Raw genomic sequence first — 24,148 nt, 5'->3', positions numbered from 1 at the left:
GAGCGACTGCGTCCTGGGCTGCCCAACCCCATCCGGTTGCAGGAGTCAGCAGCTGGTCACTGGGTCAGGTGCGCTGGTGTGACCTGGCCGTGTGGGAGATGTGGTCTGGGGGGGGGGGCACCAGGGTCTTTGGTTGACTGAGTGGGCGCCATACAAAGCTGATACGGGAAGATGGAGACGGAAGGAAGAAAGCTGGGAGGAAGTCCTGCGGGCAGAGGGGAACCCCTCCCCCAGGCGCGGACCCTTGCGAGCTGATTCCTAGCAGGCATTAGCGGGGAGGTAGCAATTAGACTGGAACCCAGGATGCTGAGCGAGGCCCTCTGCTCCTGGGGGGTGGGGGCGGGGGCTGCGTGTTCTGGCCACCCCGCCCCAGGCCCCATGCCTCACGCCTCTGGCTCTCGGGCTGGGCCTCGGCAGGCTGGAGCGGTCAGTTGCCGGGCACGCTGAGGATGAAGCCCGAGCGGTTCTTGGTGAAGTCGGGCTCAGGCTGGTTGAGCCGCGTCTCCACGGACACCGTGCACTTCTTCCCGTGCAGGCTGCACTGCACGGGGTTGGTGACGTTCACTTGCAGGTGGCGCTTCTCGCTGGAAGAACCAGAGACAGGCGGGTGGTTAGTGGGCAGCTTTAGAATGGGGCCTCCCCTGGGGCCCTGCTCGGTGCCAGGCTCCCGGGGGCTGCAGCCTCCAGCCGAGCCCTGGCAAGGCTCAGCCCCAGGAAAGCTGTGGTGGGGGAGGCGCAGGGGAGGGGGGCGGGGAACCCAGAGTTAGCGGAGCTCAGGCAGAGGCTGAGGCGCTTGGGCATCGTGGACGCAGGGCAGAGTTCTGACAGGCGACGACCCAGGTCTCGGGAGACCCTTCCCCACCGCCAACTCCCTGAGAAGTGCCCGCTGGGTCCCAGCTGGCCACCCTCTGCCTGTCACAGAGTCCACCTGTTAGAAGTAGGTCTGCCGCGGTTCCCCCACGGCCCCTGCAGACTCATTCTGAAGTCTGGAGCCATGACTCAGCTGCAGAGCCCCCGGCCCTGGGGACCCCACGTTCTACCTGTTGGGGCACCACATGTCCCCGGCTGGCCTGCTGTGCCTGCTCTACCTGCTAGCTCCTCGCCCCGCGCTGCACGTCCTCCGGGAGCTGAGAAACTCACTGGCCCCGGTAGCTCTCCCCATGCTGGGAGAGGAGAGGGGCAGGGAGACAGGACTGCGGCCTGGGCACCTCCAGGCAGGGTGGACTGGCGCTGCCGGCAGCCCTGGGAGCATCACCCTGGGGGCCTCTGGGGCATGGGCAGGACCCCCGCTGGGCACAGTGGACTAAGGGCAGGGGCTGGCCCTGCAGTGAGAAGGGTGTGTGTGTGTGTGTGTGTGTGTGTGGCTTTCTAAGCACCTGCTGGCTGGGGAGACACAACTCAGATTCCTAGGCAACTCCTCGGGTGGCACACACTTCCGGGAGGGGTCTGCGAGGCAGCAGCACTGTGCTGGGGACTGGTGGGGGGGCCTTGCTGGGCTGCCCACCCCCGTGCACCTCTTCCAGGAGGCTCCAAAGCTGGGAAAGGGAGGTGGGGCATTCTTGGCTTAGGGCTCCCCCCCAGCTGCTCCGCTCTGCTCTCTCACTGATGACAGGAAGTGGACGTGGGGAGAGACCTACGGTTATCTGTTGTGGCCGTTAGGTAGCCAGCACTTGATGTCTTGTCAGCTGCAGCTCAAACCTTGGCTTTGACCGCTATTTTTAACCGGACTTGGACACAAAAATAGCAGAGCCTATCAGAGGCAGTGACTCAGGCCCCTTCTGTCCCCGCGAGAGCCAGGGCCGCCCTGTGGGGCAGACGCATGGCCTTGGCTACTGGGGCCTGGGTGTGGGGCCCCTGCAGTGCCCGTGCAGGCCAGGAGCGAGCAAAGCTCCAGCACTGTGACCTGCCAGAGGCCGGCGATGCTCCTGAGCTCGGGCGGCCTCCCTGTGTGGCCCCCGCACTCGTCCCTGCCAGATGGGCAGAGACCTGGCAGGCGTGGCGTATGCCCTGCGCTGAGCACATTCTGGGGGCCGGAATCACGGGGTGACCTGGGGTCTTAGGGGATAGGCCCTAAGTGGTTACATCCAAGGTCAGCTTGAAAAAAAACTAACAGAGAGCAAGAACCAAGGGGGCTTGCCAGCCGGGACCTCCTGGCTCCAGCCCCTGCCCACCCCTGCTCTGTGCTCCGCGTCAGCAGAGTGGCCCCTGCCTCCTGGGCTCTGCTGTGTCCAGTGTCCGCGCCACAGTCTGGATGCAGGGACGTGGGGAGGTGTGAATGACGCTTACACAGTGGTGCCCCAGGGTGGCCGGAACAGTGGAGGAGAACCGCCGCTCACACCCCCAACCCCATGGTGGAGTGAATGCCAGCCGCGCAAGGAAGTGCAAAGGAGCTGTGTGTGTGTGTGTGCGTGTGTGTGTGGAGCTGCCACAGACAGCAGAGCAGAGTCCCCAGCTAATGATACGACGCCCCTTAGCTGGCGGCTCCCCTTGGTGCCCGCCCCAGCCGTGTGCACGTCCCAGGGCGGCCAGTTGTCCTCTCCTTGCCCCGTGGCACTAGCTGGAGGGAGTGGCCCTGCTTGGTGCGAACATCCAACCCCCACCTCCCAGCAGTGTTCTCAGCTGAGGGGCAGCACCAGGTGGCCTTGAAGGGCAGGTGCCACGCTTTGTCTCCAGGATTGATTGCTTTAAGGTCTTAATACAGGAGCAGGGGCCTCAGGACTAGGGGTCTGGGTCTTGTCCCGGCTCTGCCGGCATGCTGGCTCCGTGACCTTTTCCAAATCACTCAGACTTCTGCGAAGCCCCAGTCCCTGGTTTCTAATGTCTGCAGTCCCAGATACGCGTCCTCTCAGCCTCAGCAGGCTGCCTGCTTATTTTTATCTTACTTAGAACATGTGTGAGCAAAAGAGCAAGCCCCCTCTCCCACCTGCTGGTTCCCTCCCAAGCGCCAGCAATGGCTGGGGCAGGGCTGGGCTAGTGCCAGGAACCGGGAACTCAGTCCGCGTCTCCCACACGGGTGATAGGGACTCAAGTCCTTGAGCCACCACTGCTCCTCCCAGGGTGCTCATTAGCAGGAAGCTGGAACTGGAAGCAGAGCCTGGACTTGGCCCAGGTACTCTGATGGGAGATGCAGGCGTCCAACTAAGTGTGGCTTCACCAAGGCCAGACACCATGGCACCCCCACCCTCCATGGGGCAGTGATGTCCGGGCAGTGATGCGCAGGGTACACTTGGGAAGAGGCAGTGTGTGTGTGAGAAGCCTGCGCTACTGTTTTCCTTCGCATTTTCGCTCCTTTCTCAGTCAATGCTGGGATACCCCGTGGAGCTGGGTCAGGAGCGCATTCACTGCAGGTGCCCTTCATCGGCTGAGGGGTGAGGAGGGCAGCGGGCACGACCCTCACACAAGGTCACCAGGGGGCATGGCCGGCTCTCGACTCTGTTCTGTCGCGTGAAGCCACAGCCAATGCCCAGGCTTCTGTCTGTTTCCTCTGCACGGTCCTGAGTGGCCGTGGCCTGACCCCTAGCCTGGCCCTCAGGGTGGGGCCGCTGTGGGGTCTGGGCAGGCAGGAGGCTGAGTGATGGGGGTTGGATTCATAACAGAACAGTGTGGGCAGGAGGAGGAACTGGCTGAAGAGACCCCCCCCCCCCGCCCCCGGCATCGCTCTGCCGGTGCCAGACGACACAGTAAGGAAAATCTGGGCTGACTCTGCCGGTTCCTCGAGAAGGCGAGCGCAGGACCCGGTAATTCCACTCCTATGCATGCTCCCAGAAAGAATGAAAGCAGGTGTTCAGACGAAACCCGTGTGTGGCCACGTGGAGCAGCACGAGCTGCAAAACTCAGAGACAGCCCAGATGTCCATCAGGGGATGAACGGGCCCACAAGACGCGGAATGGTTTCATTCAGCAGAGAATCATTCTGCAAGAAAGGGATCTGGGTGACCCGGCTGCCACGTGCCGAGCCTCGGAAGCCAGCTGCGAAAGGCAGCATTTTCACGGTGCTCCGTTCACGGGAAACGGCCAGGCCAGGCAGGTCTGTGGCGGCGGGGGCCAAGCTTAGCGGCTCCAAGGGCTGTGCAGAGGAGTCGGTATGGGGGCACTGTTTCCAGGAAGTGGAACCATTGAGGTGAGGGGTGCACGGCGTGGTGTGTGCACTAAACGTGAGTGGCGGTAAATTTTGTGTCGCCCACTTCAAGTGCAACCCAGATGTTAAGACCAGTATGAGATGGCTGGGGCCGGGGCAGCAGCCCAGGAGTCAGTGACTAGGTTTTGACCTGAGTCAGAGCTGAGCAAACAGACCTCCCAGGTGGAGGTGAGAGTCTCCCTCCCGGGGCTGGCTGCGAGGGGGAGGGGGTTTTCGTCCCTGTCTATGTTAGGGAATTCTGTGACCCATTCACCCTCCCAGGCACTCCTTTCCTTCGTGCAGACCCTGTCTCATGCCCATCAGAAGCCGTGTTCCTGGGCTCGCTGTGCTCCGCCGGCCCTGCGCCCTCCAGGAGCTGGTGGGGCCCAGGGCCCACATCCCTTCCTCCCCAGGCCCCGGGTCAGCTGGGCGCCCTGGCTAAGCTGGGATTAGCAGGCTGAGGCGCTGGCTGGGCTGCCGAGCCCCGCAGGGCCTGAGGAAGCACGGGGTCGCTCTCCAGTCTCCCTGGCGCTCCTGTGCACTTCCTCTGGCGGTGCGTGGGGCTGAACCCGGCTCTCCCAAGTGCATCGGAAGCGGGGTGCGGTGCAGTAGCGCAGCGAGATGGCCGCCTGGGAACTTCGTGGGGATAAAGCAGGGTCGTCTGGCGACTGGCCACAGGATGTGGTGGGCAGAACCTGGCCTAGCGCCAGGCACAGGCAGGCAGTGAACAGCCGCTTTCCAAAGAGTCGCTGAGGCCCCCGGCCGCCAGGGTAGAGCGTCCCCAGGGCTCTTTCTCAGTGCTTCACTTCCTTGCAGAAGCAAGTTCCTCCGCTGGTGGCCGGCACGCCACAGAGGGCACCTCTTTCAAAACCCCGCCGTGGGAAGTGTCACTTCTGCTTCTGTCAGTCTCCGTGACACCACTGACCACGGCCCCTGCTCACGGAGCCCAGGGCGGGCAGCACCGCACTCCCCGCAGGGTTCGCAGCTGTTGGGGGGCGGGGGCAGAACCCTTTCTATCTGGAAAACAAAACTGTTCTCAGGTGGAAAGCTGGGTCGCATGCGGGGGGCCATCGTGGGCCTCGCCCGAGCCTGGCACCTATCTGGCCGCCAGGCCCCAGCGCGGGGGCAGCCTCTGCACTCAGCCAGGACACCACTCCCCGCCAGGGTGCCTCCAGGGCAAGCAGGGCCCTGGGGGAAGGAGCCTTCTGGGCGTGGTTTCTCACGCCATCACCACCCGACAGTCAGTGTCCCCAGTCCTAGCATGGGGACATCTTCTAGCCACCTCCTGGACAGAACCCTGCACACCCGTCTCTGCGTGTCCATCTCTGGTCCTCCTGGTGCCTCACCCCCGTCACCTTGCTCAAGCCAGAGAGCTGCTTCCTCCTGGAGGCCCACCTGCTTTCCCTGTGACCTCCTAGCTTGTCCCCCTGTCCCACGCCCTCCGCACTGTCATCACGGAAGCCTTTCAAAGACACAGAAAGATCTTGCCACCCCCGTGTGAGTAGTTCTTCAGTCATTCCCGGAGCTTCTGAGAACTGCCGGGGCCTGGCTTCCAAGCCCGGCTGAGCAGGAGGCTCACTGAGCCCTCAGCTCCCAGGCACCAAGCGCACAGCTCTGCTCTGAGATCACAGTGTGGGTTAAAGGCAAGAGGATGCCTCCAGTGGCCACAGGGAGCGGGGGAGGGGAAGCCAGTGCAGGTGGGGGGTGGGGCCGGCGCCCAGCCTGGCGGCCGTCCAGCTGGGGAGTCTGCCTTCCCGCCTGCCAAACTGGCCAGGAACCACTGGATGGGAAAGCGAACAGCTTCTCAGTCAAACCCAGGGTCCTCAAGCTCTCCCCGTCCCTGACCTCTTGGAAAGCCAATCTGCGCATCACCAAAGGCAAGGGGCAGACCTTCGGGCCCGGGAGAGACCACACTTGTTGCAAAGGAACACGGGAGGGCTGGCGCCACGGCTCAACAGGCTAATCCTCCGCCTGCAGCGCCAGCATACCGGGTTCTAGTCCCGGTCGGGGCGCCGGATTCTGTCCCGGTTGCCCCTCTTCCAGGCCAGCTCTCTGCTGTGGCCCGGGAAGGTAGTGGAGGATGGCCCAAGTCCTTGGGCCCTGCACCTGCATGGGAGACCGGGAGAAGCACCTGGCTCCTGCCTTCGAATCAGTGCAGTGTGCCTGCCGCAGCGTGCCGGCCGCAGCGGCCATTGGAGGGTGAACCAACGACAAAGGAAGACCTTTCTCTGTCTCTCTCTCTCACTGTCCACTCTGCCTGTCAAAAAAAAAAAAAAAAAAAAAAAAAAAGGAACATGGGAGATTCTCATCCAGGCTGAGGAGACCAGGGCATGCATCCTTCACAGCCACGGGCCTAGGGAGCGAGGCCACAGCAGGGGCATCCCGAGCCCACCTGGGCTCTGCCAGATGGCCAGTCTCAGTTGTGACGTCAAGAATGGCCACTTCCAAAGGAGGAGAGGGAAGGTGAAAAGGAAACCTGGCTCATCCGATGGACGGTGGGAAAGGGCAACAAGAGACGCAAGAAAGAAGCTTGGGACTAAGAACGCACCACCCAGATGCAGTCAATTCTGACAAGGGAGCTGCACAACAAACCCATACGTGCAAACTCCGATGAACAGGGGCTTCGCAGACTTGATTTTAAAATGTCTGCTACTTATAAGAAGCCCAGCTAAATCAGGACGTAGGAAAATTATTTTAAAAGGGGGATAGAATAAGATATGAGTCTCAGATATATATTATATAATATATAAATTATGTATAAAACATATAGAAGTCTCATAAAATATGTAAATATTATGTCATAAATTTTATCTTTTAATTCCATTTTCCAGAGACTATTTCTTTGAGAAGCAAAGAGAGAGACACAGAGAGAGAGTGAGCCTCCATCTACTGGTTTGCTCCCCAAATGTCCACAAGAGCCGAAGCAGGGCCAGACTGAAGCTGGGATCCTGGCACCCAATCCAGGTCTCCCACGTGGGTGGCGGGGACCCAATCGCCTGAGCCATCGTCTGCTGCCTCCCAGGGTGTGCACCGGCAGGAAACTGGAGTTGGGATTGGGTTGGGTCTTGAACCCAGGTACTCTGATATGGGTTGTGGGTGTCCTTAGCAGGCCAATTGCCTGCTCCTATGAGTGAAATATTAATCAAAAGTGAGCTGCTCAAAAGCATTCCTGAGGAAAAAGCTCATTATATAATTGTTTCCTTTGTCAGGTCGTAGTTCACCAGGCAGATACTTTCATACACACCCACACACACACACACGTACCCCAAGGTGCACCCTGAGAGGGTGCATCCCATATGGGTGCTTGTTCATGTCCTGGCTGCCCTGCTTCCCATCCAGTTCCCTGCTAGTGTGCCTGGGAGAGCTGTAGAGGGTGGCCCAAGTGTTTGGGTCCCTGCACTCGTGTAGGAAAGCTGGGGGAAGCTTCTGACTTAGGTCTGGCCCAGTCCTGGCTGTTGTGGCCAGCAGAGGGAGGATCTCTGTATCTTTCTCTTTGTAACTCTTTCAAATAAACAACTCTTTAAAAAAAAAAAAGTTTATTGTGTAAAACAATTTTGAGATCAGTTTTTTCATAATATTTTCTTTTAAAAACAGATTTATTTATTTATTTGAAAAAGAGAGAGAGAGAGAGCACGCTTTCATCCTCTGGTTTAGACCCCAAATGGCTGCAATGGCCTGGACTGGGCCAGGCCAAAGCCATGGGCCTGGAATTCCATCTGAATCTCCCACATGGGTGCAGGGGCCCATCCTCCATTGCTTTCCCAAGCACATTAGCAGGGAGCTGGATCAGAAGTGGAGCAGCTGGGACTAGATGCATTTATATGAGATGCTGGCATTTTAGGCAACGGCTCAGCCCACTACACTACAACACCGGCCCCATACCACATATTTTCTATGAACCTTTTAAAGACCTGTCACATGCATGGATTTCAAATTTGTTTTAACTGAATTTTTCACAAACTTATTATTATTTTTTTTAACTTGAAAGAGAAAGGCAAGAGAGAGTTTCTGTCCACTGGTTCATTCCCAAATGCCACAGTGGTTGGGATGAGCATTAGCAGGAGCTGAGCTGGAAGGAAAGTTGGTGCCCAAGCCGGCCATTCTAATATGGGACGTGGGCATTCTGAGTGGTGACTTAACCACTGTGCCTAACGTGCACCCCATGATTTCATCTTCCACAAGTTCTGAAGAGTACTCTTGTGCATGTGTGTGTGTATAATTTACAAGCATGTAATGACAAGTCCACATGGAAGATGTTACATCTTTGCAAAAATGTAGATGGGGCAGGGTTTGGCCTAGCAGTTAAGACACTGGTTGAGATGCCTGCATCCCCGTACTGGAGTACCTGGCTCTGGCTCCTGATTCTAGCTTCTTGCTGATGCAGACCCAGGGAGGCGGCAGGGAGCTGAATCCTCGTGGCCCTGTGGGAGACCTACATTGTGTTCCTGGCTCCTGGCTTAGCCCCAGCCCAGTCTGGTATATTGCAGGCTTTTCAGGGGTGAACCAGCATAGGGGAGCTTGCTCTCTCTGCCTTTCAATTAAAAAATTTTAAATGGACAATATATTAAAATTTGGACAATAATATTAAAGTAGATTTAAAAAAAAACTATTTATTTGAAATGCAGAGTTAGAGAGACAGAGAGATATCAAGATATCTTCCATCTGCTGGTTCACTCCCCAAATGGCCACAACAGCTGGGTCTGGGCCAGGCCTGAGCCAGGAGCCAGGAGCCTCCTCTAGGTCTCCCACATGGGCGTATGGGCCCAAGGACTTGGGCTATCCTCAGCTGCTTTCCCAGGCATGTTAGCAGGGAGCTGGATAGGAAATGGAGCAGCTGGGACTCGAATTGGCACTCATATGATATGCCCATCATGGCAGACTGTGGCTTAACCCGTTATGCCACAATGTTAGCCCCAGTAACAAAGGTTTGAGCAACACAATTAAGAAACTTGGTGCCTGTGTATATTTCCTATATGCAACAATTAGAGAATACTTGTTCTTTGAAAGTACACATATTACTTGTTCTAGACCATGAAGTTTGATAAAGAGGGGCCAGCACTGGGGCTAAGTAGGTTAAGCCAGATGATCTCAACAATGGCATCCCATATGGGAGCCAGTTCTAGTCCTGGCTGTTAACTTCTAACCCAGTTCCCTGCTGATGTGCCTGGGAAAGCAGCAGAATATGGCAAGTATCCATGTAGCTGACTCAGATGGAGTTCCAGGCTCCTGACTTTGGCCTGGCCCAGCCCTGGCCGCTGCAGTCAACTGGGGAGTGAACCAGTGAAGATCTTTCTCTCTCCCTCTGTCTTCCCCTCCTCTCTCTATAACTCTGCCTTTCAAATAACTATTTTTAAAATTTTTTCAATAAGAACCCAACTGTTGGCATTACACAGAATTCAGGTTTTGGCCTACAGCACAATAGTTGTAAAAGAAGAATATAATACCAACATAACAGTAGCACTATGAACTGTGACACGCACCCCCACCCTCCTTCCGACGCTGAAGCCCTAACCCTCAGCAGGACTGTATTTGGAGACAGAACCTAATTACTTCCAAAGCGGGTGAGTGAAAGTCATTAGGGTGAGGCCCTGACCTGCCAGAAGAGACTCCAGCCGTTCGCTTTCCCTCTCTGCCTCGGGAGGATGCAGCGAGAGGGGAGCGGTCTACAACCCGAGAAGACAGCCCTCACCAGAACCCAGCCGTGCCGGCCTTGGCCCTGGGACTCCCAGCCTCCAGGCTGTGAGGAAATCCATTTCTGCCGTTCAAATGCACCCAGTCTATGGGACTTCCCTGTGCACGAGCAGACTAACAGCAAAGTATACGGTGCTCAGTGTACAGCATTGACCACGGGCTTTACACATACCGATTCATGGGACTTCTCGTTACCACATGAGCTGTTTCACGTTCAGAAGAGGAAGCATAAAGAGCCAGAGCCACACAGAAGAACCAGCATTTGTACCCCAGGAATCTGCACCAGAGTCCCAGCCTTAACCTCTGTGCCTCCTGCCCCTGAGACAGTCACTCATCCTCAGCTGGGCTCCCTGCGTGCTTCTGCATCGTGGTGGCGCAAGCATGTCTCATGCCCCCGGCAGGAGCTCCCGGTGCGCTGTCTGACCCAAGGAGGTCTGTCATTGTCTGGAATAAAATGACCCGGTGGGGAGAGCAGCTGTGGCATCTTCAACACAAGACATGACCAGAAGACGTGGGGCCAGCATTAAGCACCTTCGTAGCAGGGTCATCAAGAAGAAAGGCGGAGCCATCAGTGAGGTGGGGCTGCACCCCAGTGTGTGTGCTCTCCTGGGTCCTTGCTCTGTGCAAGGGACTGTTTATGTGTATAGCATGACAGAAACATTCAGAGGCACTAGGGACACTCGCTCTTTGAAGGATGCCCTCTGGGAACCGAAGAATCCTTTTGCAGAGGGAACTCATTACCTTGCTTTGTAAGTGCAACCTCTACATGCAGTCGGCCCTCCACATCTGTGGGCTCCATGCCCGTGGATTCAACCAAAGGCAAACGGCACATAAACTCGAGAAACCAATCACAGGGGCCGGCGTTGTGGTGCAGCAGGTTAAGCTGCTGCCTGTGAGGCCGGTGTCCCCTATCCGATTGCCAGTTTGAGTTCTGTCTGCTCTGCTTTCCGCCAGCTCCCTGCTAATGCACTGGGAAGGCAGCAGCAGGTGGCCCAAGTGCTCGGGTTCTTTCCACCCATGTGGGAGACCTGGATAGAGTTCTAGGCGCCTTTCTTTGGCCTGGCCCTGACCTGGCTGTTGTGGCCATTTGGGAAGTGAACCAGTGGATGACAAGTTCTCTCTCTCCCCCTGTTGCTCCACCTCTCCAATACAGAAAACTTAAAAAAAACGGCAGCGTTTGTGTCAGCGTTCCCTGACATTATGGCACACCAACTACTGACACGCGCTTTCCACGTATGAGGGAGGGGGCCTGAGTAATCTGGAGATGATCTGAGGATCACAGGAGGGTGGGCAGGTTATGGCATTTTATATCCACGAGGGGCTGAAGCGTCTGCGGATTTGGGTGTTTCCTGGCGGGGGGCTGTCGTGGAACCAGTCCCCCATGGAAACTGCGGGGTGCTTGTATGAGGTGCTCTCTCTTTACTGCCAAAGAAGTTCTCAGGGAAAGAGAGACATTTGCTGGAGCGGAAAACACTTGGACAGATGGCTGTGGGAAGCATGGATGCGATTTTTTTTTTTTTTATTTAATTTTTTTTATTTTTGACAGGCAGAGTGGACAGTGAGAGACAGAGACAGAGAGAAAGGTCTTCCTTTTGCCGTTGGTTCACCCTCCAATGGCCGCCGCGGTAGGCGCGCTGCGGCCGGCGCACCGCGCTGATCCGATGGCAGGAGCCAGGTGTTTATCCTGGTCTCCCATGGGTGCAGGGCCCAAGGGCTTGGGCCATCCTCCACTGCACTCCCTGGCCACAGCAGAGAGCTGGCCTGGAAGAGGGGCAACCGGGACAGGATCGGTGCCCCGACCGGGACTAGAACCCGGTGTGCCGGCGCCGCTAGGCGGAGGATTAGCCTATTGAGCCGCGGCGCCGGCCCATGGATGCGATTTTATCAATGACCTGGTGTCATGGCTACGCCCTGGGGCTTAGTGGAGATGAGTAGATGCTGGCAGATGTCTCAGCCACATCCTGAGCGAGGTGGAGAGATAGCCCCGTGACTGCTTCGCTGTCCGCTGGCTGGGGCTCGGGCCGCTTAGCGCTGTGCCTGGCGTAGCTCTGAAGGGGTCTTGGACTGGGGGAGGGGGTGGAGACTGATCATCATCCATTCATTAGGAACTCGGCATGTTCTGGGCACCGCATTAAACATTCTGCCTGCGTCATCTCAGTTAATCCTCCCCAAAGCTGTCCTTTGCAGATGGGGCAGCTTGGGGCAGCGGAGGTCAATGACTTTTCATAGCTGGAGCACGGTGCGGCCAGGGCCTCTGAAGGTCTGGCCCAGCCTGGAGCAGTGCCTCTGGGGCCGGCTGAGTCACAGCAGGAAGCGCTCAGAGTGGCTGCCGGAGTAGCTCTCTTCTGGGCACTGCTCCCTCCGCCCCTGGCCTCCGTCTGGCCCAAACCTGCTCTTTCAGGCCTGAGTGATTCCGGGCTGTCAAAGAACAGGGTGCTTTTCCTCGGGCCTGGGGAATCTGGGCACTTTTTGGACTATTCCCTGGCACCCATCTTTTTGTCTTTTCTGTTGGGATCTCCGAGGGGAAGTCACTCTCCAGAGACTCCCAGTTTTGCTTCCTTCGTGTCGTGGCTAATGTCCCTTGGTGAGGGCGAGGTGGACCAGGTCAGTGCTTCCACGTGGTGGCGGTCCCGCCAGTCCCCCAGCCCCTCTCTGGCTGTGTATGCTGGGAGCCTGGATTCTGGAAAGCTTCCTCTTCTTTCTCTCCTGAAATGTCCAAATGGACGCTTTCCCCCAGGGATAATGAGACCTCCCAAAATCTAGCCGGGAGAATAAAATCATACCACAGCTCCCTCAAAGACAAAGGACAAAAAAGCAACAAAACAACACCAAACCAAATAAGAACCTGATCATAAAGCAAACAGAACAGGGCTGGGAGTGAGCCGCCTGGGGTGCTGGCGGGACATCAGAGCCCAAGGCCCTCCCCTTTCCTCTCCACCTCCCCCCTCCTCCCCCTTACCCTCTTATCTTTTGATGCTTTTTGCTCTAACGTCTTTTGGGCTTTACTTTCTATCTGGAGGGGTCTTTGCCTTTGCTGGTTTGAGCGCCCCCATCTTTGCTGTTTCCTGCTTACATGTCTATTTCTCCTCCCTCAACACCTCTGCTACAGCACCTCCAAAGTTAGCACGACCTGCGAACACTGGTGTTTGTTTTCTGTCGCATCATTAACGCAGGCGCTAAGGAAGACTGGATCCGGTGTGCGCCAGCACCCACACTCCCCCTAAGCACATGATCTGCAGCAGTCTGCCAGAATCTGCCTATTCTGGTCGCCATCCCAAGAAGCACTGGGGCTTCCCAGGGTGGGGAGGGCGTGGGTCAGTGGACAGAGGCACTAACAGGACCCCAGTCCCTGCCCTCTGTGAATGGAACACTGAAAGCAAAAACCACAAAAGCAATGGGGGCAAAGCTATCAAAGGAGAGCAGCTAGAAGAACGCACGCATACCCCAGCTCCTGCTGCCGGTCCCGGGCTACAGGGCAGCATCTTAGGACGCGGCCAGAGGTGCTGGAAATTCTAGGTTCTGTCTTCAAACGCGTTCCTCGAGAAACATGGATCGGCTCTAGGGCTCCAGGCTGCGGGATAAATAGTGGAGCAGCGCGTGGTCTGGGGAGGGAGGCGGCCGTGCGCACACATGGCTACTCTGTGTGATGCGGGGCAGTCAGCACACCGAAGGGCAGAAGAGCGCATGAGGGCAGGGCTGAGGGCGGCCCCTCGCTTTGTGAACTGCCCAGGGCTCAGGTGTGCACACACGGCCTCCTCCGGTCTGGAATGTGCCAGACCCACAGACATGGACGAGACAGCCTTGGGACAGAGGGCTGAGTGGGGCGAGCCCAGGGGCCGGCGCTGACAGTGTTGACTCCCTGGCTTTGCCAGCGTCTTTATTCCTTTCACTGGAACCCCTCAAGTGCTACCTGCTCCCTCCCTGAAGCCCACCTGGGCCTCCCCTGCTCACAGGGATCCCTAACACCCTAGACAGGATGACAATGAACTGCCTTTTTGAGGACGAGGGGGAACTGGACAGTGAGGCTAGAAGCCCAGGCACCTTGACCCAAAAGTGAAAGTGGGGAAATGCATGGGAGCAGCTAGCAGGGGGCCTGCCGTTCAGGATGTGAGTGTGGGAGGGGTCAAGGTAAGCCGGGCAGGTGGGCTTCACTTCCCCAGCAGTGGGGAACCCTTCTGAGCTGACATGCTGTTTCTGCAGTGCACTGACCACCACCTGACCCTGTTGTATTTGATTCTGTTCTGGCTGCTACAGCTCCCAGCCCCTCCCCAGAGGTTCGCTCCCTGGGAGGGGGACCTCGTGGACATCCCCTACGCCTACAAGAGTAGCCGGCAGACAGGAGGTGCTTGATAAAGGAGAGGATGCAGCCAGGGATGGGGAGCAAAGACTGATGGGTCTCGTGGAGGCAGGAAGGCCAGGCAGGGAAGTGTCAGTCATGGGGAGAGCGCTGTGAGCGGTCAGCTCCGGGTGGGGAGGGGCAGGGGGCCTTGGTGACTGCATGGAGTCCACCACGTCCCGGGGTTGGGTGGAAGAAGGGAGAGCAAGACACGGTGACTTTGCTTTGATGATGTCGCGTCTGACTACACATGGGGTAGACCAGATTGCAGCTACCCCCCTCGTAAGGCGGCAACGTGTGATCCAGGGAGGCCCATCACCTGTCAAAGTACTGTGTCATGTATAGGGGCAGGGTTCAGAAGGCTTGTGGAGATGTGTACTGTGAACAGACTACACGTGGATTTGAATGGTTTTTTGGCAACAAGATACACATCTTCAAATTGCACGAACTTTTGGAAGTACCCTCAAATCAAAATGGTCACAAAACCTACTTTGTAAGTCAACTGTTATGAAATCTGTATTCACGTTATTATAGGGGTACTTGCTGTGGCTACAGCAAGCAACAGCAAATAAGCCCAGAGTTAGAACAGTTAGTGTGAAAATGGCAGGGACGAGGCCGGCCGCACCGTGGTGCCTGCTCCGCTGTGCGTGGCTGCCATTCTTACCCAGCCTCAAGATTTCTAACTTCAAATTCAGTGCTGTTCACTTGATTTTCACACTTTCCCTACCATTCTTGCAATGATCTTTACCTGACAGTATCCAAACCTTTCAAAACAGTATTCCTGGGAGCAAGAGTGAAATTATATTTGCTCTGCAAATAGAGGGTCACATTCTCCACTGCTGTGGTGACCTAGAAGAATTTGGAAACTGGTCAGCGTCCAGTGACAATCAGCAAATTATGGTTTGCTGAATGGCTGGTTTGAGTCGCCATTTAGGGGCTGTTAGCACAGCACACTGCTGGCTGAGCCTAGAAAATGTGAATTCTCTCGTTTCTCTCAGAAACTAACCGGCCTTTTGGAACTTTATCTGTAGTACATGTGGGAGTCATGCATGCAGCTGGCGGCGGCGGCAGCAGGAAGAGATGGGGACGGGGACCTCCAGGTTCGGTGTGTTTCTAGGAATGTTGCTCAAAGCAAAGAGGACAGGGCTGGGGCACGAACAGCAGAATGTGCGGCTTGCAGTCAGCTAGACCAGGGTTCAAACTCGGCTGCATGGCTGGGCAGCCACTTGGTTCTCACCTTCCTTAACTGGGATCAGTGAGAATTTTCTCTTTCAAAGAGTCTCAGTGCACCAGTTAAGGTGCCTGCAGCTCATATTGGAGGGGAAGGACTCGAGTCTCAGCTCCACTTCTGTTTCCAGCTTCCTGCTAACAGGCACCATGGGAGGTAGCAGGTGATGGCTCAAGTACCTGGGTGCTTGTCAACCACGTGCGAGAGCTGCATTGAGTCCTGGGCTGCTGGCTTCAACCTGTCCCAGTTGCGGGCATTTGGGGGAGTGAACGAAAGGATGGAAGATCTCTGTCTGTCTCTGCCTTTCCGAAACAAACAAAAGAAGAAAACACACCAAATTCTACTCTCCATCTGAAAAAACAATGAGTTGGTGGGATTAAAAGGAGCAAATACACACACAGTGGTTAGTGCAGTTGTGGGGGCTAAGCCAGTGCCCCACTGGTAAGGGAATCAAGTTCTGCAGGGACTGAGGTCCTGAGGTTTGGAATGTTCATTGAACAAATGATTTGGGGTGCAAAGGACCCTTGCCCTCCCATCTCCAGGCCTCTTCAGGGGACCACGTATGCAGCCTTCTGGAGCAGTATTGGTAGAAAGGCCTGTCAAATCCAGGAGGCCCTTGAACTTCTTCTTGGGTGTGTTTAAATCTGACTTAAGGTTTATTCCTGGGGGCTGATGACCCAGTTTTTTTGTTTTAAATTAAATTTTTTTAAAGAAGAGACAAAGATCCTCCATTTGCTGGTTCATCCCCCAAATCTCCCAAATGGCCATACTGGCCTGGGCTGGGCCAGGCAGAAGCCAGGAGCTTGGAATTCCATCCAGGTCTCCTATGTGGGTGGCAGGGGCCCAAGCACTTGGGGTATCCTCTGCTGCTTTCCCAGTATTGTTTCCCAGTGCATTAGCAGGAAGCTGGATCAGAAGCGGAGCAGCCGGGACTCGAGTTGGCATCCATCTGGGATGCCTGCACTACAGGCTAAGGCTTAACCCACTGTGCCAGGATGCCAGCCCCAACAGAGTTCTTTTTATGGCTTTTTCACTTTACAGTCCTTAAGCCTTGCTGCCCGGCCAGGCACCTGGCACCGATGCTGAAGAACCTGTGATGACGTAGCTGGTGACAGGGGTTTCTGTTCCGCTGAACTTCCCAAGGGTTAAAACAGAAGCAAGCATCTCACAAGCCAAGCCCAAAACCCTGAGATCAAAAGAAACACTGTCCATTTCCTACTGCCTGCTTGAGAACAGAGGGGTTTGTGCTCAGCCACGTTAGCTAAACACGGTCCCCTGCTCACTGCTGAAGGAGCGCGCGTCGCACGGACGCCTTGGGTGGGAAATCCAGCCCCTGCTCCGATGTACACTGGCGGTAACAGAAGCAGGGCAGGCCTTTCTTTCAATCTGTTCTGCACACTTGCTAGCGGCTCTGCTTTCCCTGTTCTGCATGTGCTATTTTAGGCGAGGACAGATGCGTCAATTTGCAGGCTCTTCCTCAAAGCCACTTGTGCAGAACTGAGAACTCAGGAATCATGTCAGGCAGAGCAGAACTGTACTCCATCGCACGGCATATTCCACACAGCCTCATTTCGCTTTTCCTGGGATGGGACATCTATTTGTGGCCCTCTGATGAGAGAGGAGCCAGCGGCAGTGGCCCAGGCTTTCGTGCTCGGGGATCCCACATCACAGAGGCCATTCACCCAACTGCTGCTGGTAGACACAGTGGAGGCCCCGCGGGGTCTCGGGGCCATGTGGCTGCGTGCCTGTTTGTTCCCACTGGCAGGGTTGTGAGATCCCTCCTGGATCTGGCTGGGAAGGAGCGTGTGGGCCCTCTTGGGGGACACGTGTGCTTTGTGGGTGGCCGTGGACGGCTCCCATCTTCTCTGAGCGCTGACTTAAGGGCCCACAGTAACCTTCCTTGCTCTGCCCCAGGTCTCCTAGGAGATTTAAATGTGACGTGTCCCCACCGGGCTTCTTCCAAATTTGCCTTGACCTTGACCTTCTGGTGGGCCAATCCACCTGACCTCCGGGTGGGCAGGGGGTGGATCTCCCTGCTGTGTGTGTTTACAGTGATAGTGGCTTCTAATAGGGACCTCATTTACTGCCTGCAGGGCTACCTGGGACAGAGTGCGGAACAATCTGCCGCTATACTCTACTTGCTGTGCCCGCTGCCTTGTAAGTGAGCTAGTCACATTTTCCAAAGATCTAGCTGGCATAAACGTGCTGGGCCACTTCCACAGAAAACTACCCCCAACTCCACCCCCAGCCTATTCCTGTTCAGTTTATCTTCCATCAATTAAAAAATGGCACAACTAATTAGACTGAGTGGGTACATAAATGATTCTATTGAAAAGTGAGTAATTCAATAAAACCACACCACTATTGGCTTTCTGTCTGAAGAACTAATTCATAGCCTCAAATGATTCAGCCATCCTGATGGGGACTTTGCATTACTGGCCCAAGTTCATTAGCATGAAAACAATCAAACCAAATACATTCTTCCTTTGGGGCTGGAAGTCAGACACCCTGAGTAATATTTAGGTCACTGCTGCTTGGGCAAGTCTGGGAAATGGTTGTGCCCTGATTAGATGGTTACATATTTGTTTTAAAGGACTGTCACAGGTGGCTGCTGGGGGCTCTGTGAGCAGCACTACGATGACGCGAGGTGGCTAAGGCAAATGACCCCTTTGTCCGGCTTGAGTGTATTGGCACCGGCTTTAGCGCTGAGATTCAATCTGTGGGTTCGGTGAGTTTAAGCGTCCCCACTTCCCACTGTGGCTAGGAGATCACAGCGCAATGAATCTCAGCCTGGACTGCACTTTAGGACTGTCTTCATAGCTTTCTTTCTTTTTAAGATTTATTTATTTGTTTGAAAAGCAGAGTTACAGAGAGGCAGAGGCAGAGAGAGAGGTCTTTCATCCACTGGTTCACTCCCCAGATGGCTGGAACTGCGCCAATCCAAAGCCAGGAGCCAGGAGCTTTTTCCAGGTCTCTCATGCAGGTACAGGAGCCCAAGGACTTGGGCCATCTTCTACTGCTTTCCCAGGCCACAGCAGAGAACTGGATTGGAAGTGGAGCAGCCGGGACTCAAACTGGTCCCAATGTGGGATGCCGACACTGCAGGTGGTGGCTTTACCCACTTCAACACAGTGCTGGCCCCCAAAGCTCTTTCTTAAAAAAAATTATTTCTTTGAAAGGCAGGGTGATGGAGCAAGCTTCCATCCTCTGGCTTACTCATCAAATGCCTGCAACAGCCAGGGCAGGGCCAGGCCAAAGCCAGGAGCCCAGGAACTCCATCCAGGTCTCCGATGTGGGAACAGGGGCCCAAGTATCTAGACCACCATCTGCTGCCTCCGAGGTGTGCATTAGCAGGAAGCTGAACTGGAAGTAAAGGCAGGACTCAAACCTCTCCCCCACAATGCCTTTTAGCCATCTTAAGGCATACATTTTATTTCTCACATAGGAATGGCAGTCATGGATCACGGTAGGTTATAGAAGCAAGAAGGTGCTGGAGAGGAGCTAGGGTTATGGTGTGGCATGTTTAGACACTGCCTGTGACACTGGCATCTCTACACCGGTTTGAGTGTCGGCTGTTCCACTTCTGATCCAGCTCCCTGCTAATGCACCTGGGAAAGCAGCAGAGGATGGCCCAAGTGCTTGGGCCCCGGCACCCATGTGGGAGACCCAACTAGAGGTCCAAGCTCCTAGCTTCAGCCTGGCCAAGCTCTGGCAGTTGTGACCATCTGGGGAGTCAGCCAGTGGATGGGAGAGCTCTTTGTCTGTCTTGCTCTGTAACTTGGCCTTTCAAATAAATAAATCTTAAAAAAAAAAAAAATGAAGTGAGGGAAATTAAAACTACTGGAGAGCTACTGACAACCATAACAAGAGCAGTCCAAGGTTTCTGACTGTTAATCTGTGTTTCACCATTTAATATTAGGTGTGACTTTCAGAACATAGAAGAAATGGTTCCAAAATACAGTGTTAAACCACATGCTTGTGTGTTGGACACCGTGTCTAAAGGCAAATTGTTCATAACTTTAATTAGATCATGGCATGTTCTTTTTTGGTGGACATCCTAATGGCGCCTCAACCTGTTTTCTTTAGGTGAACATCAGCTAGAATATCGGTCAGTCTGACATTTGTAGTTGCTGCCATTGGAGCTTCATGCTGGTCCAGGTCGCAGGAGTAACAGGGGCACTGGGGTGGGGTCTTTACCGGGAGACTAAGATGCCCCCGGCCACACATGGAGGCGTTGACGCAGGCTCCTGCCAGCATCGAGGGCTCACATGAAAGCCTGGGAAATGTGGATCTGGGGGTAGCAGTCCCACCTCGGGGAAGCACTCCAGGAGCGCATGGGCTCTGGGACCTTGGCCAGAGCTGGGACGGGAACAGAACCCACAGCCCGTAACCAGCACCTGCCTTCTGCCTGGGCTTTCTCCTCCGCTCTACATGGCACCCGTGAGGCGAGCTCCCGGGGAGATCTGCATGGGCTCTCCCCGGCCCGCAGCAGGGACTCTGGCTCCCCTTGCGAGTAGTGATGGGCGGCAGCGGCTGAGGCCTTGGGAGCCCCGGCCAACAAGTAAGTGAAGTCCCTGTGTGGCACCTCCACAACTGACCTTCCTACCTTTAAAATCTGATTTCCAGGGAGGCACTAAGGCCTCCAAGCATAACCAGCGGGTTCTGTGGGGGACTGCGGGGCAGCCATGCGAAGGGTGCCGGGCACCTGCGATGTGCGGGGGCGAGGAGCGGAGGCCCAGACAAAGGCTCCACACCTGCGGCGGGGGGCGCCTGGCGGAGGCCGCTGCTCCCAGCTCTATAGCGCCGTCGCCGTGGCAACGCGGCCCTCTGCGCGCCCCCGAGGCTGGCTCGCGCATGCCCGCCCCGGTGCCGCTGCCATCCTCCCTCCCGCGCGAGTGTGTGTGTCCATCCAGGGGAGGTGATGATTTGGAGCTTAGAGCATGCGCGGATATATTGATGGTGAGCTCATGGGGTTGCCTAACAGGAAAGGGGATTTGGGTTGGCTCAGGGCGTGTGATCAGCGGGAGACAGAAGCACTGAGCAAGGGGAGGCTTGGGCAAAGAGCAGCCGGGCTACTGCTTTTCCAACGCGGCGACATGTGTTGCCCAGGAGTCTCGACAGGGCGAGGCCTGCAGCCAGGTGAGCCAGGATTAATGGGAACTGTGCTGCAGCAGCTTGCCTCACCTGACGGTTTTTCTGCTCAACTCCTGCTCCAGAAAATCAATCTGTGCACCTGTGCTCAAGGCCCAGCCTCGAGGTGTCCTCTCTACACTGTGTGGGTGTGGACAGGGACATGCATGGGGTGAGGGCGGGGCTGCCACGCGCAAGGCAAGCACACAGTGGGAACTGTGTGTCATCAGCCTCACCGCACAGCAGGGACTGAGCCCAGAGCCCTGCCCTGCAACCAAGTCAAACCCTGAGTGAAGGGGCGTGGTCCTGGAGTTTCTGACAACTCAGCAAAGGGCAGAGCTAGGGCAGGAACACGCACCTTTTTATCTGCCAGGCAGCTAGCTCTTCCCTGGGTGACACATGTCTCCTGGAGCTGGGGCTTAGTGAGGTAATAAAGAGGTACTGATGAATAGCTGGCATGTGGCAGGTTGGCGTGGGCTGGTGGGAGTCCCAGGGCTCAGAGGGCGGGGGGCCTGCCTGGAGGGCCACCTCCCAACCTCCAGCCATGGTTCCTTCTATCAGAGGCAGACACCCGAGTCCCTGGTGTCCCCTGTTATGGGGAAGCCACTCTGGTATCCCAGGGAAGGAAGCGATCTCCAAGAGGCCTTGCCACAGCCACTTACAGACAATCTGAGTTGGGTAACAAACAGCACACTGTGACGCCCACGCTGCAGGACGCAGACCTTATTGCCCTCAGGGAGGATGGGCCAAGTTCTCCTCCCTGCACGTGGTCTCTGGCAGGACAGGGGTGCAGGATGAATGGGCAGTGTGAAGCCCGTGGTCCGGCAGAGCCTCAGGAGGACACATGGCCTTCCCGTGGGCTCACTGCAAGGTCTAGCCCTCAGCATGGCAGCCTGGACCTCTGGAACGGGCCTCGAGGTGCCACCTGACCTTCCGCAGGGACGCATTTGAAACCTGGCCGCAGGACAGATGGCCGTGCCTCCCTCGGCTGCCCGCTCCAGGATCCTTGCCTCCCCGCTTCTCGGTAAACCATGACAACAAACCTACTCCTTGGAAACACACCTAAAATAGCACGGAGCCGGCCCAGGCGATGCTTGCCTCTTTTCTGTGTGGGGGGGCTCTGTGATGAAAGCCCATCCATTTCCACAGCCAAGGACAAACTGAAAAGAACTTTGAGGAAGCGCAAAGAAAGGGAACTTCCCCAGCCAGCTCCCTGCTAACGCGCCCTGGACAGAGGGCTGCCCTCCCTACCACCCATGTGGGAGGCCTGGATTGAGTTCCTGGCTTCCTGGTCTTTGGCCTGGCCTAGCCCCAGCTGTTGGTGGCATTTGGGGTGAACCACTGGGTGGAATATCTTTCTTTCCTTCTCTCTCTGCCTTTCAAATAATAAAAAAAAAAAAAAAAAAAAAAAACAAGAACACAGGGCACGTGCAAGGGTCGGGGGGTGCTTCAGTCGGTAGCCAGAGCTATAAAGGAATACTTAAGCGTGCGGACACAGTAGGACTAATGACCAGCCACGGGAAAGCACTGGGTGTACGCTAATCTGCTGGGTCCCTACCACCCTAACCAGCCAGCCTGGACTGAATAAAAATCCAAATATTCATGTCCAAAAAAGTTTGTTACTCTGGGAGCCAATGATTTTATGTTCTGTGGTCAGAGGAAAAATGAGAGGTGACAAAGGCACAGGCAGTCCCAGTGGGCTGTCGCCCAGGAGCTAGACCACCCTCCAAGTTCCAGACTTGCAAAATGGGCTACACGGGGCTACTCCGTGGCTACACTTGGTCATGGGAGTGTAGCATGTGTGTGTGTGCGTGTGTGTTTGTGTGTGGTGGTGGAGCTCCAGAGGCGACAGGAACAGGAGTCTCGGCGGCCACACCGAGGGCCATTTTGGCTGTGCTGGTGGAAGGTGGCCATGCACATGGGGGCCGTGGCCGCCTTTGCTGGCTGAGTCCCTTCTGGTTCTGCGGGGAACGTGGCGCATGCGCCTGGTTTGAACCCGAGGACTGTTCCTCCCCATCCCCCCCACCCCTCCGAGCCCCTGCCCACCTGGAGCTCCCAACCCCCGATTCTTTCATCCGCTGCACCCACGGGTGGAAGGAGTGGGTACGTGCTGAGGAGTAACCACCGGTAGCCAAGGGGCAGGATGCAAATGAGAAGCGGAAGACCGCCTCCCGCCGCCCCACGCGGCCTCACTGAGCCTGGGTTTCCGCACCCCCGATTTTGTGGGCTGCACAGGAGCGCTCGGCGCGGGGCCGATGGACACTAGCAGAGGCCGGGGAGCTGGCGCCGCGAGGGGCGAGGAGGTTGTTCTTCCTAGACACGTGCAGTGGAAAAAAACCAAAAATCCCCACCAGTGCCCTTCCCCGCGCGGGAGTGTCCCGGCTTCCTCTGGGGCAATGAATATCTCTATAGATATCTTCTGAATTTCCTCTCGCTTCGTCCTGCCGTGGCCGCCTCGCTTCCTCCGCCGCTGAGAAAGTCCCAGCTGCGGTTTCACGGTTTCACAGCCGAGAGCGGGGCTGTGGCTCCGTCAGCGCCCGGGACGCTGCCCCGCCGGCTCAGGTGTCGCAGCAAGTGGCCGAGCGGCTTACTTCTGCTTCTGCCTAACTTCTGTGGTCCTCAGGGAGATACAGCTGAGATGAGAAATTCTCAGAGTCCAGGGGCCGAGATGCTTTTCCACCATCTGCAAAGTGCGTACTGCAGTGGGGAGCTGCAGGCGCCTGCTGTGACATTCCAGGGGTCCCAGGACAACCCTCCCCTCGCTCTTCCCCACCTGGCTTCCTGTGGCTATCCCATTTGAAAGACCCCAGCGGAGAGGTTGGGTTCCCAGCTATTTTTAGCTGGCCACACAGCATGAGGCTGTGCAGAGCAGCTGCTGGGGTCTGCCCTCTGAGCAGTATCACTTGACATTTCTTGTCAGGTGATTCCTAAAATTCCCTGTGATCTCAAGAACACCGTCCCCCTGGGGTATAGGTATGCCAGCAGACCTGTGTGTCTGGGAGGCAAATCCAGATACGGGCTGCAGAGGAAGAGTGCTTCTAACTCTTGGGACCCAGGCTCTGCTTGGCAGCTTCCTTAGGGCCCTGACCCTGCTTTCTCACTGGAGACCAAGGCCCCTGTCCTCCGGGAGCGTCGGATCCACTGATCATGGGGGTGGGGGGGTGGGGGGCGGCGTGCAGCCCGGGATGATGCTGGCTGCCTGGAGCCCATTTTCAGTGACAGCAGCTGGGTCACGCAGCCCAGGAGGAACAGGACCAGGCCACAGTCCCCTGCTCTCTGGCCTGTCTGTCCTCCCCTGCGGCCTCCCTCTCCAGGCCCTTAAGCTGCGGGTCTGCCGCTTCACCCACACACCCCCAGCTATCAGCCTCGGTGCCCCGCCTTGCGGCTTTTACACATGCTGCTTCCTGCCTGGAAGGTTCTTGGGCTTTTCCCAGACCCACTTGTGTGTGTGCGCTCTGTTTCTCAGTGTCGGCATCACTTCTGGGAGACTGCTCATCCTACCAGGTGGGGCCAGCTGTCCCCCTGCTGTGTGTCCCCATCGTTGTGCTTGTCAACTCCTAGGCAGGGCCCGTGTTTCGCTCTCTGTTGTATCCCTATCTCTGGCCTGGCATGCAGCACGTGCCCAGTGAACATCTGGTCTATCATCC

At 56.4% G+C, this 24,148-nt stretch overlaps 1 protein-coding gene across 1 annotated transcript in view; it reads right to left on the bottom strand.

Annotated features, from left to right (window-relative positions):
- Positions 1–424: 424 nt before the first annotated feature.
- Positions 425–24,148, bottom strand: part of MYO1D (myosin ID) — a 353,018-nt gene continuing 329,294 nt past the window's right edge. The window contains exon 22 of the mRNA XM_062216283.1: positions 425–584. Coding sequence (XP_062072267.1) covers positions 428–584 — 157 coding nt within the window. The 3' untranslated portion in view covers positions 425–427. The remainder of the gene's footprint in view (positions 585–24,148) is intronic.

Source organism: Lepus europaeus, chromosome 18 (assembly GCF_033115175.1).
Source record: "Lepus europaeus isolate LE1 chromosome 18, mLepTim1.pri, whole genome shotgun sequence".
Lineage (NCBI taxonomy): Eukaryota > Metazoa > Chordata > Mammalia > Lagomorpha > Leporidae > Lepus > Lepus europaeus.
Note: the sequence above shows the minus strand (reverse complement) of the source record. Positions and strands in the feature narration are given on the sequence as shown.